The 13,193-nt window shown below is 29.5% G+C and overlaps 1 protein-coding gene across 1 annotated transcript; it reads left to right on the top strand.

Annotated features, from left to right (window-relative positions):
- The first annotated feature begins 4,033 nt into the window (after nucleotides 1–4,033).
- Nucleotides 4,034–12,390, top strand: LOC113862046 (protein BONZAI 3). Its single transcript, XM_027495205.1, has 16 exons — nucleotides 4,034–4,177; nucleotides 7,370–7,417; nucleotides 8,028–8,176; nucleotides 8,301–8,349; nucleotides 9,003–9,059; nucleotides 9,790–9,969; nucleotides 10,065–10,199; nucleotides 10,330–10,391; nucleotides 10,502–10,598; nucleotides 10,684–10,798; nucleotides 10,882–10,958; nucleotides 11,199–11,336; nucleotides 11,567–11,734; nucleotides 11,841–11,954; nucleotides 12,061–12,157; nucleotides 12,266–12,390. Exons 1-16 carry the CDS (start codon nucleotides 4,034–4,036, stop codon nucleotides 12,388–12,390), a joined length of 1,755 nt encoding a protein of 584 aa, XP_027351006.1.
- The last annotated feature ends 803 nt before the right edge of the window (nucleotides 12,391–13,193 follow it).

Below are 13,193 nucleotides of genomic sequence, written 5' to 3'. Positions count from 1 at the left end.
TAATCTTGCAGGGGAGAGTATTGTTACAGCATTTATATAACGCTGCAATCTATACTTTTACGATCACACTTTATATTTTAGCCTTTATATGTCATGGTTATTTAGTTTTTCCTTTTAATGTGTTTTGCTGATGTCGCAAGTTATTTTCCCAAGGGGAGATGTTTTTTAGTGCTTCTAACATCCATGAGCACCGGGAGCTATTCTTAAATTTAGTTCCCCTAATCACCGGGAGCTATTTCTCTCTGAATCCAAACTTTCGTCACATGTAATGCTCATTTTTCATACACTTTCATCCTCACGTAATACGACTTTTCTTGATTTTTACACACGGTGCTTGGCCAATGGTTCTGAACAACCCATTACAGGGATAAGCTACGTTGTCTACTTTCTTGAGCAGTTGGGGCAAGATGCAGTGCATCTAGGTTATTTGGATCGACCATTCTCTCTGAAAGGACAAGGATTTTAATGAACTGAGAGAAAAAGGGATAGAAAAGAAGAGAACAAGAAAAGGGGAGGAAACATCTTAGATATTTACGTTGTTAGTGATGGTGCATGGACAGGCCCCTTCAATTTCGGTCTTCATATAAGAAAATTAATAATTAATGCATTTAACAAAGAATTTTTGTTTTTTATAATCATAAAAAAAAAACTACTAGTTATTTCTGATAAAAGTTATTGGCAACTGGCAAGCGTATTTTTTAAGTTTTAGTAAAAGTTAAAGGGTGCAAATTTAAAATATATATGATTTTTTAAATTTCAAATAAAAGTTAAAAATAACATGTATTAACTATTAAATTTATTTAAAATATTTAACAATGTCACGAAGAAAATAACACTGCAATCTTACACGAACAGAAAGAAGCTGCTATCATGTTTGTTAAGGATTACGACTCTCTCTCATAATTAGACAAAGTATATTTTAAATTTTTTTCTTAAATATAAATAATTATACTAAAAATACTTGCAATTGGGTTTTGTCATTACATGTGGATTTTAGTCACTAACTATATGACACAATTTCCATGTTCAATCACTACTATTGTTTTTATGGAATACATTGACCGAATTTTAAATTTCCTATAAAAGCATACAATAATTTGATATAGAAATTTGGAGAATATAGCATTAGCATCATCATGTTCCTTCAATCGGAGACTGACCATTTTTTCAGGCGTGTTGAATATTACTGTTTTCAATAATATTCCCTAGACGACGAACCCAATGGAAACCAGCTTCTGAATTTCATAGCACAAGTCCAGGAAACTAACACTTTGTGACTCTTTGTCTTGAAGGAAGAAGACATTATTATAAAATAACTTTGTTAATGAGTGTCTAAATATGTATTAGAAAATCTTAAACATACCTTATCAAATGTTGAAATTTGTTATAAAATATAAATTAAATATTTAATATTCACTGAGTAGTATAAAAAACGTGTCAATGTGAATGCTTTCACAACTTCATATATTCCCTTTGACGTAGAAAGTCAAATTTAAATCCATTTTATCCAAATTAACTTTTGGAAAAAAGGTTTGTCAACGAAATTAATTTTATTATATTACCTGCAAATATATAATTAATGATTAAATAAAAAAGTATGCATTGGAAATTGTACATGTGGGGGGTCGCGGGTACAAGACGATGCTATTACTACTATAGTTTCTGCTTCACTTTCCTATGCATACAATACGGTGTCATTAATAAATATTTTTCTTAAAATACTTATTAACATTTATTATATATATATTATAATCAAACAAAAAATAGACCTCATTATTTTTAAAAGTATAATATAATAATTTAAATAATTATTATTATTAATTTTATATTAACAGACAATACAACTAATAATTTATTTAATAAATATATGAATATTTTTTTATTTTAAAAAATTAAAAAATTATTTCTAAATTCTCTCAAATTTACAATAAAATATTTAGAACGTGTCTACCACATGCCTCTAACTCTTTTCTGATCCAATTTCAGGCGTTATTTCCCAAGTCGCACTGTGTCCCTTTTATCGTCTGTTTCACGTGTTAATACGTGAAAAAGAGGTTCGTTCATTTCAAATCCGTTTTGTTTTAATGCTTGTTAAGGGTACATATATTAAATAAATAATACTTTAGTTTTATTTATAAAAAAATTCTTAATATTTTTTATTAAAGGCTATTTTAATATATTAATTATTAAAAAATCATACTTCATTTATTATACGATTTGGGTTGATGAAATATTTATTATTTATTTATAAAAATAAATGTACTTATTTTTTAATACATATTACATTAATTTGACCATTTAATAATATAAGTATTTATAGAATAAATATAAATTTATACTATAATATTGTTTTTATTAATTTTAATAAACTAAGTATTTATTTTTTATAAATAAACATAGAAATAATACATTGTTATAAAAATTATATTATAAAAACGTATTAAATAAATTTTATAATTGGATATAATAAATATTTTTATTTTAACTTTTTAACATGTGTTATTAGAATCACATTAAATAATTATTTAAAATAAAACATCCAACTAACATCACGATTAAAATATTAATTAAAATACACTTTTAAACATTTAAGCTATAATATTGTAAGTTTTATTTTATAACATATAAATCTCTATTTTTTCCTTTTCAATTATCGATACCTTATTAGAGATATTTTACATGCAACTAATTTTAAATATTACGTTATTTAATTTTAAAGAATTGAATAAAATTTCAAACAACCTTATTATTAACTTTAGAAATTCGTTAAAAAAAATTGTTTGATTTTTCAAAATTGACAATGTAGAAGTTTGAAATTATTTATTAATGTTGAGAATCTTAGAGATAAAGGTTTTTCTTTTAATTATTTACATTAATATATATATATATATATAAGAGTTATTAAAATTATAATAAAGGTTGTCGAAGTTTAAATATTTTAAAAACAGGGTATTAAAAATAAATACTATGTGAAGCTTTTACACGTAAATCGCACTAGAAAAAGTAAGAGTGAACTTTTCTTTCCTATGCTTTAAAAATGTTTTAGATGGTTATTGATTTTTATATATAGTTTTATATTTTATTAATTTTTTTAGCGTGTTCAACGATACAAGGTAAACTTGTTATGTAAAATGTAAGATTTTTTAAATGCCATTTTGTTTAGTAACTGAAGTTTATTAGCTGCAATGAATGGATTGCGCAATATATTTTGTCAGTTTTAATTCAATGTCACAAAATATTATAAAATATGATATATTAAAATTATTAAATGATATACTTTTAACCCGACAAAATTATAAGGCAATGCATGACCTAACATGTAAATTTTAAGGTATATACAAAGACATATGTAAAAAGTTAATAAATAGTATTATTTAAAATTATAATATTTTACTTATTATTTTATTATTATTATTATTTTCATCCAGTTTAATTTAGATCAATTCTAACCCCTCATTTGAATATGAGGAGTAAATCAAACATCAAAATTTTTTTACATACACAAAGGTTCAAATTTAAAACTTTAATTAAGTGATACTAAGTTGTTTGCTACTCGAATCAACATCTATCTTATTATTTTGACACCATAAACAAATATTAATTATATAATTTTCAAAAGTTTAAAAAAAAACTTGTTTTATTTACGTTCTTGTGGCATTAATGAATTACATATAATAATCATAATACCACGTTCAATCCTGTGAATCTCGTGCACATTGTAAATATTTGTTGATTGAATTGAAATATTCAATTAAGAATATTGATTTCGATCCTGTTACGCAGTTTCCTAAATCACTAGAATTGGATAATCAGAAGACGCGTTTGTTTGGTTGGTTATAAAAGCAATACAAAACTGAAATCTGAAGGAGAAAGAAGCACATAACAACTCGCTTTGCTATTACGACGTTTTTCTGCAGTTGGTGCGACGTTATTATTAGCACATAAATAAATAAATAAAAATAAGAAAAGCACTACCTGTTTCATTGGCATTGTTAGAAATCAAATTAGGGATTTGGAGAGAGGGAGAGAGAGAATGGGAGGGTGTTTTTCAGATTTGAAAGGAGGGAAACAAGCAGTGGGAGGGTTACATAAATCGTCCAACAATGGAGCCCACAACGACGCCGTCGATTTCTTCTACAAGGCACATGGTTTCAACCCAATCTTCACCCAAGTTGAGGTATACATTTCAATATTTCTATCACTATCAAACTGTTCTTCGTTTTCGATGCAGTTTTCCTTCTTCTTCTCTTTTTTCCATTGAGTTGCTGTGATTTTAACAAAAATGTTAACGTTATTTTAAGATACTGATTGAAAATTTATTTTTATTAATAATATATAAACATATTTATCTCTGTAATTTTTAATGTATTTTTTAATTCTTAATTTTAATTTGATTCATCGAGTTTTTTTTTTTTTAATTAGGTTTGCGAACTTTTCCTTTTGTTTTAATTAATTAAACAATTATTCTGCCTTGTGTGTTTCCCAAGCAAGACGTTTGCATTTGATTCTTTATTCTGTATCTTCCGGTCAAAGCAAATTCCTTATTATTTATTTTTTTAATTGTTTGGATGTTGCCGGTCAAAATTTGCTCGTAGTGTTAAAAAGCAATTTTGTTTTTGTTTTATCAACTAAATTAATAGGTTTTTTCGTTCACTCTTAATTTTTTTTATTTTAATCTTTAACTTACGGAAAATGTTAATTTTTTAAACAATCAATGTTCATTTTTTTAAAATTTTAATAAAAATATAATATATTTTAATATTTTTTTTAGTTGTCTATTTTTTATTATTTTTTCTCCTATTACTTATTCACTTCAAGTGACTTTAGCTCAATATTTATATTATAAGTTGCTTTAACAATAAATTTTAGACAATACTTTTTAAGTGTGTATGTTCCAATGTGTTTTACACTTACGAAAAAAATTGTTATCCAAAAGGAAGGAAACATGTTATCAAGAAGTTTTGCAGACCCAAGAGAATACGTATCCTTGTTAGTCAATTTTGTTTCAAACTATCAAGTTTTTTATGGTGATTAACATGCCCTAAAATAACATAAGCATTTTATATGTTCATAGATTTAAAGAGAACAAACGAAGAAATTGAGAAGCAAAATAAAGATCCAAAACTAAGAGATAGGTGTGTTGTTAAAATTCCACCATGTGAATTGTTTATGATTAACTTTTTTTCGGATTTACTAATAGGGAAAATGTCTAATGATAAATATATAGATAGACATAATCTTGACGTATACGAGAGAGATAAGAGAAAGAAAATAAATAAAATAACTAAAATTTGTCAAAATATATTATATTTTTTTGTCTAGTTCATAAAAAAAATTATCAACAATTTTTAATAAAATTAATATTTATTTTAAAAAACATTTATATAAAAGATTGTTGTAAGTTACGAGAATTCCTAATTTAACCTATTTTATTTTATTATTATTGACCGGCCTAGACTTGACCCATTTTCAAGATTCCGGTCTCTGGTGTACAAAGTCTATCTATGCTTCTGATTTATGCCTTCAACCAATTCGAAAGCAGCCATCATTACTTCAACCTTGTTTGATTACGTTTAAAGGATTGCTCCCGAAGCTTGCTGCCATCATCTTTGCTTCCATCATAATTTTTAATATATTCTGATTAATTTATAATAAAAAAAATTATTTTTTAATCAGTGTCTTAGCGAGATCCTCTTATTCAAAAAATAAGTCAGCAGTAAAATTTAGTTTAATCAAATTTGTGTGTTTTATTAAAAATTATATTAACTTCTAATCCATAGTGTGTTTGAAACCAAAACCAAAATGAAATTCTCAATAGAATGCAAAATTGCGTTTGAGAGCTGATTAGCGAGTTGGAGACTCCCCTACGCCAAACTAAACATAATCCTCGTATTCAATTTGGATATGATTTAATACTAGAAATCAAAGTTGGTGCATTCAAAAAATCAACTTGCCAGATAAAACTTCTATGAAGATGATGTATTTTGAAAGATAACTGCATAATTAGAAAACCGTAGAAGCTTACGTTCAGATGTGTTATGCTTGTCAACATCTTTCTTCCCTTCAAGATGTATACTCCTATTTTTCGCTTGTTTAAAACAAAGGGTTAATCCTCATCCATGTGGCAGATTAACTAGTTTTAAATGCATATTCATATATGAGTTTAGCTGAGAAATAGCATATCCAGAGTGAACCTGAATTTATAGAGACAAATTTTGTTATAGAACAAATCTTAAAAATGAGAGTGAATTTTTTGTGCAAGTACTCATACATCATTTCTTGCATCTCTCTTCTCTTTTTCGAGCAACCGGAGTAAAAACAGGGAGAGTTGTCACCAAGAAAGTGAGCAAATATATAATATTGTTATAATTTTAACAAATGATCAGAATTTGTTTGTACATATTTTTTATATATAAAAAATTATCATGTTAAGTTTTTTAAATTAATTTAAAACACTGTCAAATATAGAGTCAATAATTTTAATTTAACGTTTTTATTTAATTATAATTAGTTCACATTTTTTTTATACATTTATATCTAGATTCTTTCCCCACACGCGGACAAATTTAAAATAAGGTTGTTTGTGGATCCTAGGGTACTTGTATTTACACTGAATTTGAGCGAAAAATTCTTCACAAACTGCTGTGAAATAAAAACTGAATGACATTTCATGAGATGATATTTTTTTTTCTGAATAATTAGCATGACAAATATGTTATAGATGATGCTTCCCTCCTTCACAGGAAGGACGTCTTAAATCTTTCATGAATATGACTTTCATAGATGATGTGTGTGACATTAGCTATGGATATGACTTTCATATACATCTACAAAATTTGACAATGAAAAGACGAATTGGAAATAATGAAATTTAAAATATTAATTTTTGCTACCATTATACATGTTTGAAATTTTGTTGAAAAAGCACCAAATTATGATTAGAATAAAACTTCTCACTTTTAGTTTTGCGTAAATTATAATAATTTTTGGGATTTAGTATTTCAAATGTATCAGTAAAGATAATTAAACGGCCAAAATGTTGATAAAAAGTTTCAAATTATGCAAAATCCAAGTTTCATGGTCTGCACTATTTTTTAATAATGTGATTCTAAAACATAAGCTGCAGAAAGTACCCAGCAAATGTCTTGCTACGACGAGTAATTTCTTCCACCAAAAGTAATTTGTTCAGGTGTTGTTTTATCAACATATAAAGCATGTTTAAGTTTTTATGAGTGTTAATTTGTTTGTTTTCCAATTTTTTCACCGTTTATTGTTTTGTTCTTTTTAAATCTACTGTTTGATATCGTTGGAACCTGAACAAGGTGGACAAATTAATTATGCTGATGGTCTTCAAATCTTTTTTCTGCAGTTATCTCTATCAGCATCTAACTTACTTGACCGGGACATTGCATCAAAGGTATATTTTCTTTTAGATAAGGTTGTCAATGATACACAAGGATTCGAACGGTGTGTCATTTATTTTTATTTTTATTTTTTGTCTCGTTATTTCTTGTTTATTCATGTGTGGTTTGGTTCATGAACTACCTTTTCGGTTGCCATCATGTATCCTTACCTCTTTTTATTCTAGGCAAAGCAATTAATCATGTTATACAATTCGAAATGTCTAAATGATTCTGGACAAAAGTAAAGTTCCTTAGATGTTTGTAATACTACTTTTCAATAAACACACAGCATGCATTATATTCCATTTATCGTAAATGCTTTTTTCATTCAGACTAAATCAAGTCATGCCAATGAAGTGAATGTTTTAGAGTCATTTTTAAGACTGAAAACTCATATATAAAAAGTTTGAGTAGAGCCACAGTTCCTCCACCAATTCATGTAAATGTCGAGTTTAACAACTTTATTTAAGAAAAATATTTATTTTTTGTAAAGATAAGAAAAATGTTGAAACCTAAATGAAAGTTTCAATATCTTCGTAGAATTATTCTTTGGCACTTGCACGTTGTTCAAAATCGACCTTTGTGAACACATTTTAACTGAATTATTCTTTTATTTTATTTTAGAGTGATCCTATGGTGGTTGTATTTTCAAAGAAAAGAGATGGTAAATTGCAAGAATTAGGTCGCACTGAAGTCATAATGAATTCTTTGAATCCAGAGTGGATAGAGAAAATTAGTGTTGCGTTTCAGTTCGAGGTTGTGCAACCACTTGAGTAAGCTATCTTTAATTTGTTCTGCCTTGCATCTATTTCCTACATAAATAATGGTTTTCTTTGTATGGCAATGACTTATAACTCTCTCTCTCTCTCTCTCTCTCATTTTTTACTTTGCTTCCAGATTTCATGTGTATGACATTGATACAAACTATCATAGCGTTCCCACCAAGGTTTGTAACCGCAATAACTCTATGCCTTTTAACATTCTATGCTTAATTGAAGCACGAGTTCTTCCTGTATTGTATGCTCAGTAAGGATTCTAATTTCTACAGTGATACATTCCGATTGAGTTAAATAAAAAATGATAAAAACATTGCCAACTCGTACTAAACTTTTCAATATTTATATATATTGTAAATTAATTATTTAACTACGTTATTCGGTGATTTTCCAAGGGAAAAAGTTAATATGCTTGACTATTTGTCATCATGCCAATTATATGCAAGCAGCAAATTATTTCATAGGAGATAAATCATTTTTTTTATTACTAAGTGATAATTGTCATTTACATTGAACAGATCCACTAGGTTAGATTTGGAAAGAAGACCTGTCCAGCTCCCTTCAATTTTATGTGAACTTGTGTGATTAAAGAAATTAAATTGTGGAATATTTCTATAATTTAAATCCATAAAGAGATTGGAAGGAGAAACTAAAGTGATGTGACGTCTAATACATGGAATGTTTAGATATAAACATTTGCTGCGACATTCCTTCAATTTATATTCTCACTTTCTCTTGCAGAATTAGTCAGTGGTTGAGTTATAAAGCTGAAGTTTATATTTGAAACTAAGAATTTTTTTATATATATATTTTGTTCTTGCAGATACTAAAACTTGAGGATCAAGAATTCCTTGGAATGGCCTCTTGCACTTTATCAGAGGTCAGTTTCGTTGTATTCATGTGCAACCGTTGATGACACTAATGTATTTGGGTCGTAAATATACATCCACCATTTCATTTTATTTTATTTTAATAAAAAAAAGGATCAATTCACACTTTACACAACAGAGACATTGTCATCAGACCTTTAATTCGATCGGTGGTTATTTGGTAACACCGAAAGACAATAATTTTAAACTGTGAAGATAATACACATAAATTTGAGGGCAAAACACACTTAATGTACCAAATATACGTATAATATTTTACTAAACATTTTTTTTTTGCCAAAGCTAGCAAAGTGTTAGAAACATACTATTTTAAATATATTCTTCACCCAATTTATATAATTATCATTTTAATTTTTTAAAATAAATAAATCGCAAAATATATTAAAGAGGTTGTATAAAAAGTGCTATTAGTATTTTTCTTCGTTTATATACATGATATGTTTACCTCATTTTATCTCATTTTTCTTTTTATCACATTATATTGTTGATCACCTTTTTCTCTTTTCTTTTTCTATCTCTCTCTTTTCCACATTGGTCGTACTCTATTAACGAAGTTCACAGGAAAATTTCACCTCAGACAAAATGTAAAAGTTGGTGATAATAGCATTTCTCACCACTTTAATTAATGCTGTATATTAATACTGTTGCAATAAGAGATACGATTCTGGACATTGGTGACGCTGGTCTCAACTGTGTGTATGTGTGTCTCCTCCGTGACAGATAGTAACTAAACAAAGTAGAAGCTTAACATTAAGGCTACAAAACAAAAGCGGGCGTGGTGGTTTAAGAAACCTAGGGGCAATTACTGTTCATGCTGAGGAGACTGTTGCTGCAAGAAGTGCAGTGGAGATGATCTTACGTTGTTCTGACTTGGATAACAAGGATGTTTTCTCAAAAAGTGTACTTATTCGACACCCGTTAACATTCATGTTCCCGATTCAAGTGCATATTTATATTTGTTTGTTTGGCATTAGTAAAATTTCTCATTCTTGTAGGATCCTTTTCTAAGAATATCAAGAATTGTTGAGAGTGGAGGTTCTGTTCCTATATGCAAGACCGAAGTTATAGACAACAATTTAAATCCAAAATGGAAACCAATTTGTCTTAGTTTCCGGCAGTTTGGAAGCACAGTAAGCTTTCCATCTTTGGCGCCTTAACATTTGTTGTTACGATCATGGATTAGGATTACTATGATATTCTAATTACTTTCTCACGTAACGAGATATTTATCTAGCTTTCAAACTATTAACTTCTGTGCAGGATAATCCATTAGTTATCGAGTGTTTTGATTTCAATAGCAATGGCGATCATGTACTTATTGGGTAATTATGCAGTTATTAGTTATTGTTTTATCTTTGTGGGCGTACGCTTCCTTAGGCTTTCATTGTTCATAGACGGAAAATATATTGATATCAAAATTTATTGCCACCAGTAAACTGCAGAAGTCAGTAGCAGACCTTGAAAGGCTATATAAAGAGAGAACAGGCGCAAACTTTTTCTTACCATCCACATCCCACAGACAAGAGAAGGTGTTTGTTGACCCATGCAATAGAATTACATTTTGGTTCTGCTCCTTTGATTAACCTCACACTTACTAAAATTTCTTCCATGTAGGTTCTGAAGGGTCAACTGTTTGTGGATCAATTTTGTGAAAAGGAACAGTTCAGTTTTATTGACTACATATCTAGTGGATTTGAACTGAACTTCATGGTCGCTGTAGATTTCACTGGTAAGTAACCATTGTTCTATTAGCCAAGGTGATTAATGATTAAATCTCATTATAGTTTGCTAAGCACTTCAAAACTTGTCCAGCTTCAAATGGAAATCCTCAACATTCAGATTCTTTGCATTACATCGATGCATATGGTCGGTTGAATTCATACCAAAAGGTAAGCTTGATACTTCTTGTCAATGAATGATTCTGCGCTTCTTAATTATTAGCTTGTGCAACACAGTAGAATCAATCACGTTCAAAGTTTTACAGCTTGTGTTCCAATATTATGTCGGTTATTTGTATGAAGTGAAGAACCTATATGTTTTAACCTCTTTTTGATAACGACTAACTTCAATAATAGGGTAACATTACCTGATCCATTGTCTTTGCTAATCAACACCGTAACTATTTGTAGGCTATAATGGAGGTTGGAGAAGTTATTCAGTTTTATGACTCTGATAGGCGGTTTCCTGCCTGGGGCTTTGGAGGAAAGATACCTGATGGTACCGTATCCCACTGTTTTAATCTGAATGGGAGTCCAGGTGGTTCTGAGGTGAGAAATTCTCTCTTTTTTGGCCTAAAATGGTTCTTTCTTTATTCTTCACTGGAGATGGTAGAAATTTTGTGCAGTTATGAGGCTAGACTAGTTCAAAAAAGTAGAAAACTACTGTTGATAGGAATGTTCCTTCTTATTAAACTCAGCTTCCCCTCATACATCCCTCTAATGATGATAATATTTCTGTCAAGCATAACAATTGAGAGTTATTTTTCCTTTGTGTCTAGGTTGTAGGAGTTGAAGGCATAATGGATGCTTATGCTAGTGCTTTACGCAATGTCTCTTTGTCAGGACCCACTTTATTTGGCCCAGTTATAAACATGGCTGCGGAAATGGCTGCCCAGTCCCTCTCATCAGCCAACAGCAATAAGTACCATGTATTGCTTATCATAACGGTGAGAAGATAATATGTTATGTCTATGTTGTTTACTTATGCTTATGCATGACTGCTTTTTTGCGGTATGATTATGAATGACCAACCTAACGTCCATTTTCTTATAGGATGGAGTTGTTACGGATCTCCAAGAAACAATAAATGCTCTGGTTAAAGCATCTGACCTTCCCCTATCGATTCTTATAGTAGGAGTTGGACGTGCTGATTTCACGAGCATGGAGGTCTACCTACTCATCCAAATTTTAAATTTTCCTTAGACCCTTTTAATTATTCAGTATGATAATACTTTTGTTGTCAGAGAGAATGAATATACTTCTTTGCTTGCAGGTGCTGGATGCTGATAATGGGCGTCGGTTAGAAAGTTCTACTGGTCGTATAGCTACACGAGATATAGTGCAGTTTGTCCCTATGAGAGAAGTACAGAGTATGCTTCTCAAGTTAACATGGTCTTTCAGTTCGTTGTTCCTTCCATTTTGTTTATTCATTTCATTCCATTCCATTTAAACGAATCCTCTCTTTGTGGTTTTTACAGGTGGCCAGATTTCTGTTGTGCAAGCTCTTTTGGAAGAATTACCTGACCAATTTTTGATTTTTATGCGAAGCAGGGACATCAAGCCACTTCCTTTCCGTTCCCCTCAAGCACCCACTGTTCAGTAAATTTTACTCGTGCACATCGCCAAGAGGATGCCTGAAGATGTAATTTGATCCATAGCAGGCAACGAATGGACATAAATTCTATTAGCTAAGCTAGTTGGCGTTTCTCACAAATGAATTGTAGATAGAAAAAATCTCCGACGTATATAATACCAGTGTAAAAAAGGGAGGGTAACGGTTTGCTTGGGGATTACTATTTTTGTCCACTTTTTAATTTGTTAAGTAAACTGTCAAATAATCACGGTTTTGTCTCCTCATGACCTTTTCCATCAACGTGATATTCAAGGTAGCTTGATTCCGTTCACTCTTCTGGATTTTAAAGTTGTACAGGCTTGCAGCCCTATTGTTATTGATGTATACAGGATACTAATATTCTCACAGCTTACCGTAAGCCTACTACCATGCAACCCATTTTTTCACATAAACTTACAGTCAAACTCTCGTGTTATGCATACCGAACGATTTAACAGTTCTGGCAACAACAAAAAAATGCTTACAATTGTAAACACGCTGCTTTTAGGAACAACTATTCTTTTCTAAACTACTGATCAACCAGGCCCATTCTAACACGCTCCCTTGTTTTATTTAAGAATTCTAAACACGAGCCAAAAAAAAACCAATTCTAAGAAAGGCTTTAATCAAATTGTGAGTAGGAGGCAGGTATTTAATGAGAAAATTGTTTTTATAAGAAAACTTTTAACCATTCAACTACACAAATAATTAAAATTTATTTAAATTTGTATAACCATTTTAAAAATTTATGATTTTTATAAAACTTGCATGACTTTAATGTTGTAATCTTATTT

Source organism: Abrus precatorius, unplaced genomic scaffold (assembly GCF_003935025.1).
Source record: "Abrus precatorius isolate BTA unplaced genomic scaffold, Abrus_2018 Scaffold3, whole genome shotgun sequence".
Lineage (NCBI taxonomy): Eukaryota > Viridiplantae > Streptophyta > Magnoliopsida > Fabales > Fabaceae > Abrus > Abrus precatorius.
This window is presented reverse-complemented; position numbering and strand designations above follow the sequence as displayed.

Bases quoted from the DNA above. Each gene is read 5' to 3' on its own strand.
- LOC113862046 (XM_027495205.1), top strand. From the start codon at position 4,034: ATGGGAGGGTGTTTTTCAGATTTGAAAGGAGGGAAACAAGCAGTGGGA. The intron at 10,392-10,501 runs GTAATTATGCAG...TATTGCCACCAG, and splicing joins GGCGATCATGTACTTATTGG to TAAACTGCAGAAGTCAGTAG. The intron at 10,799-10,881 runs GTAAGTAACCAT...AAACTTGTCCAG, and splicing joins GGTCGCTGTAGATTTCACTG to CTTCAAATGGAAATCCTCAA.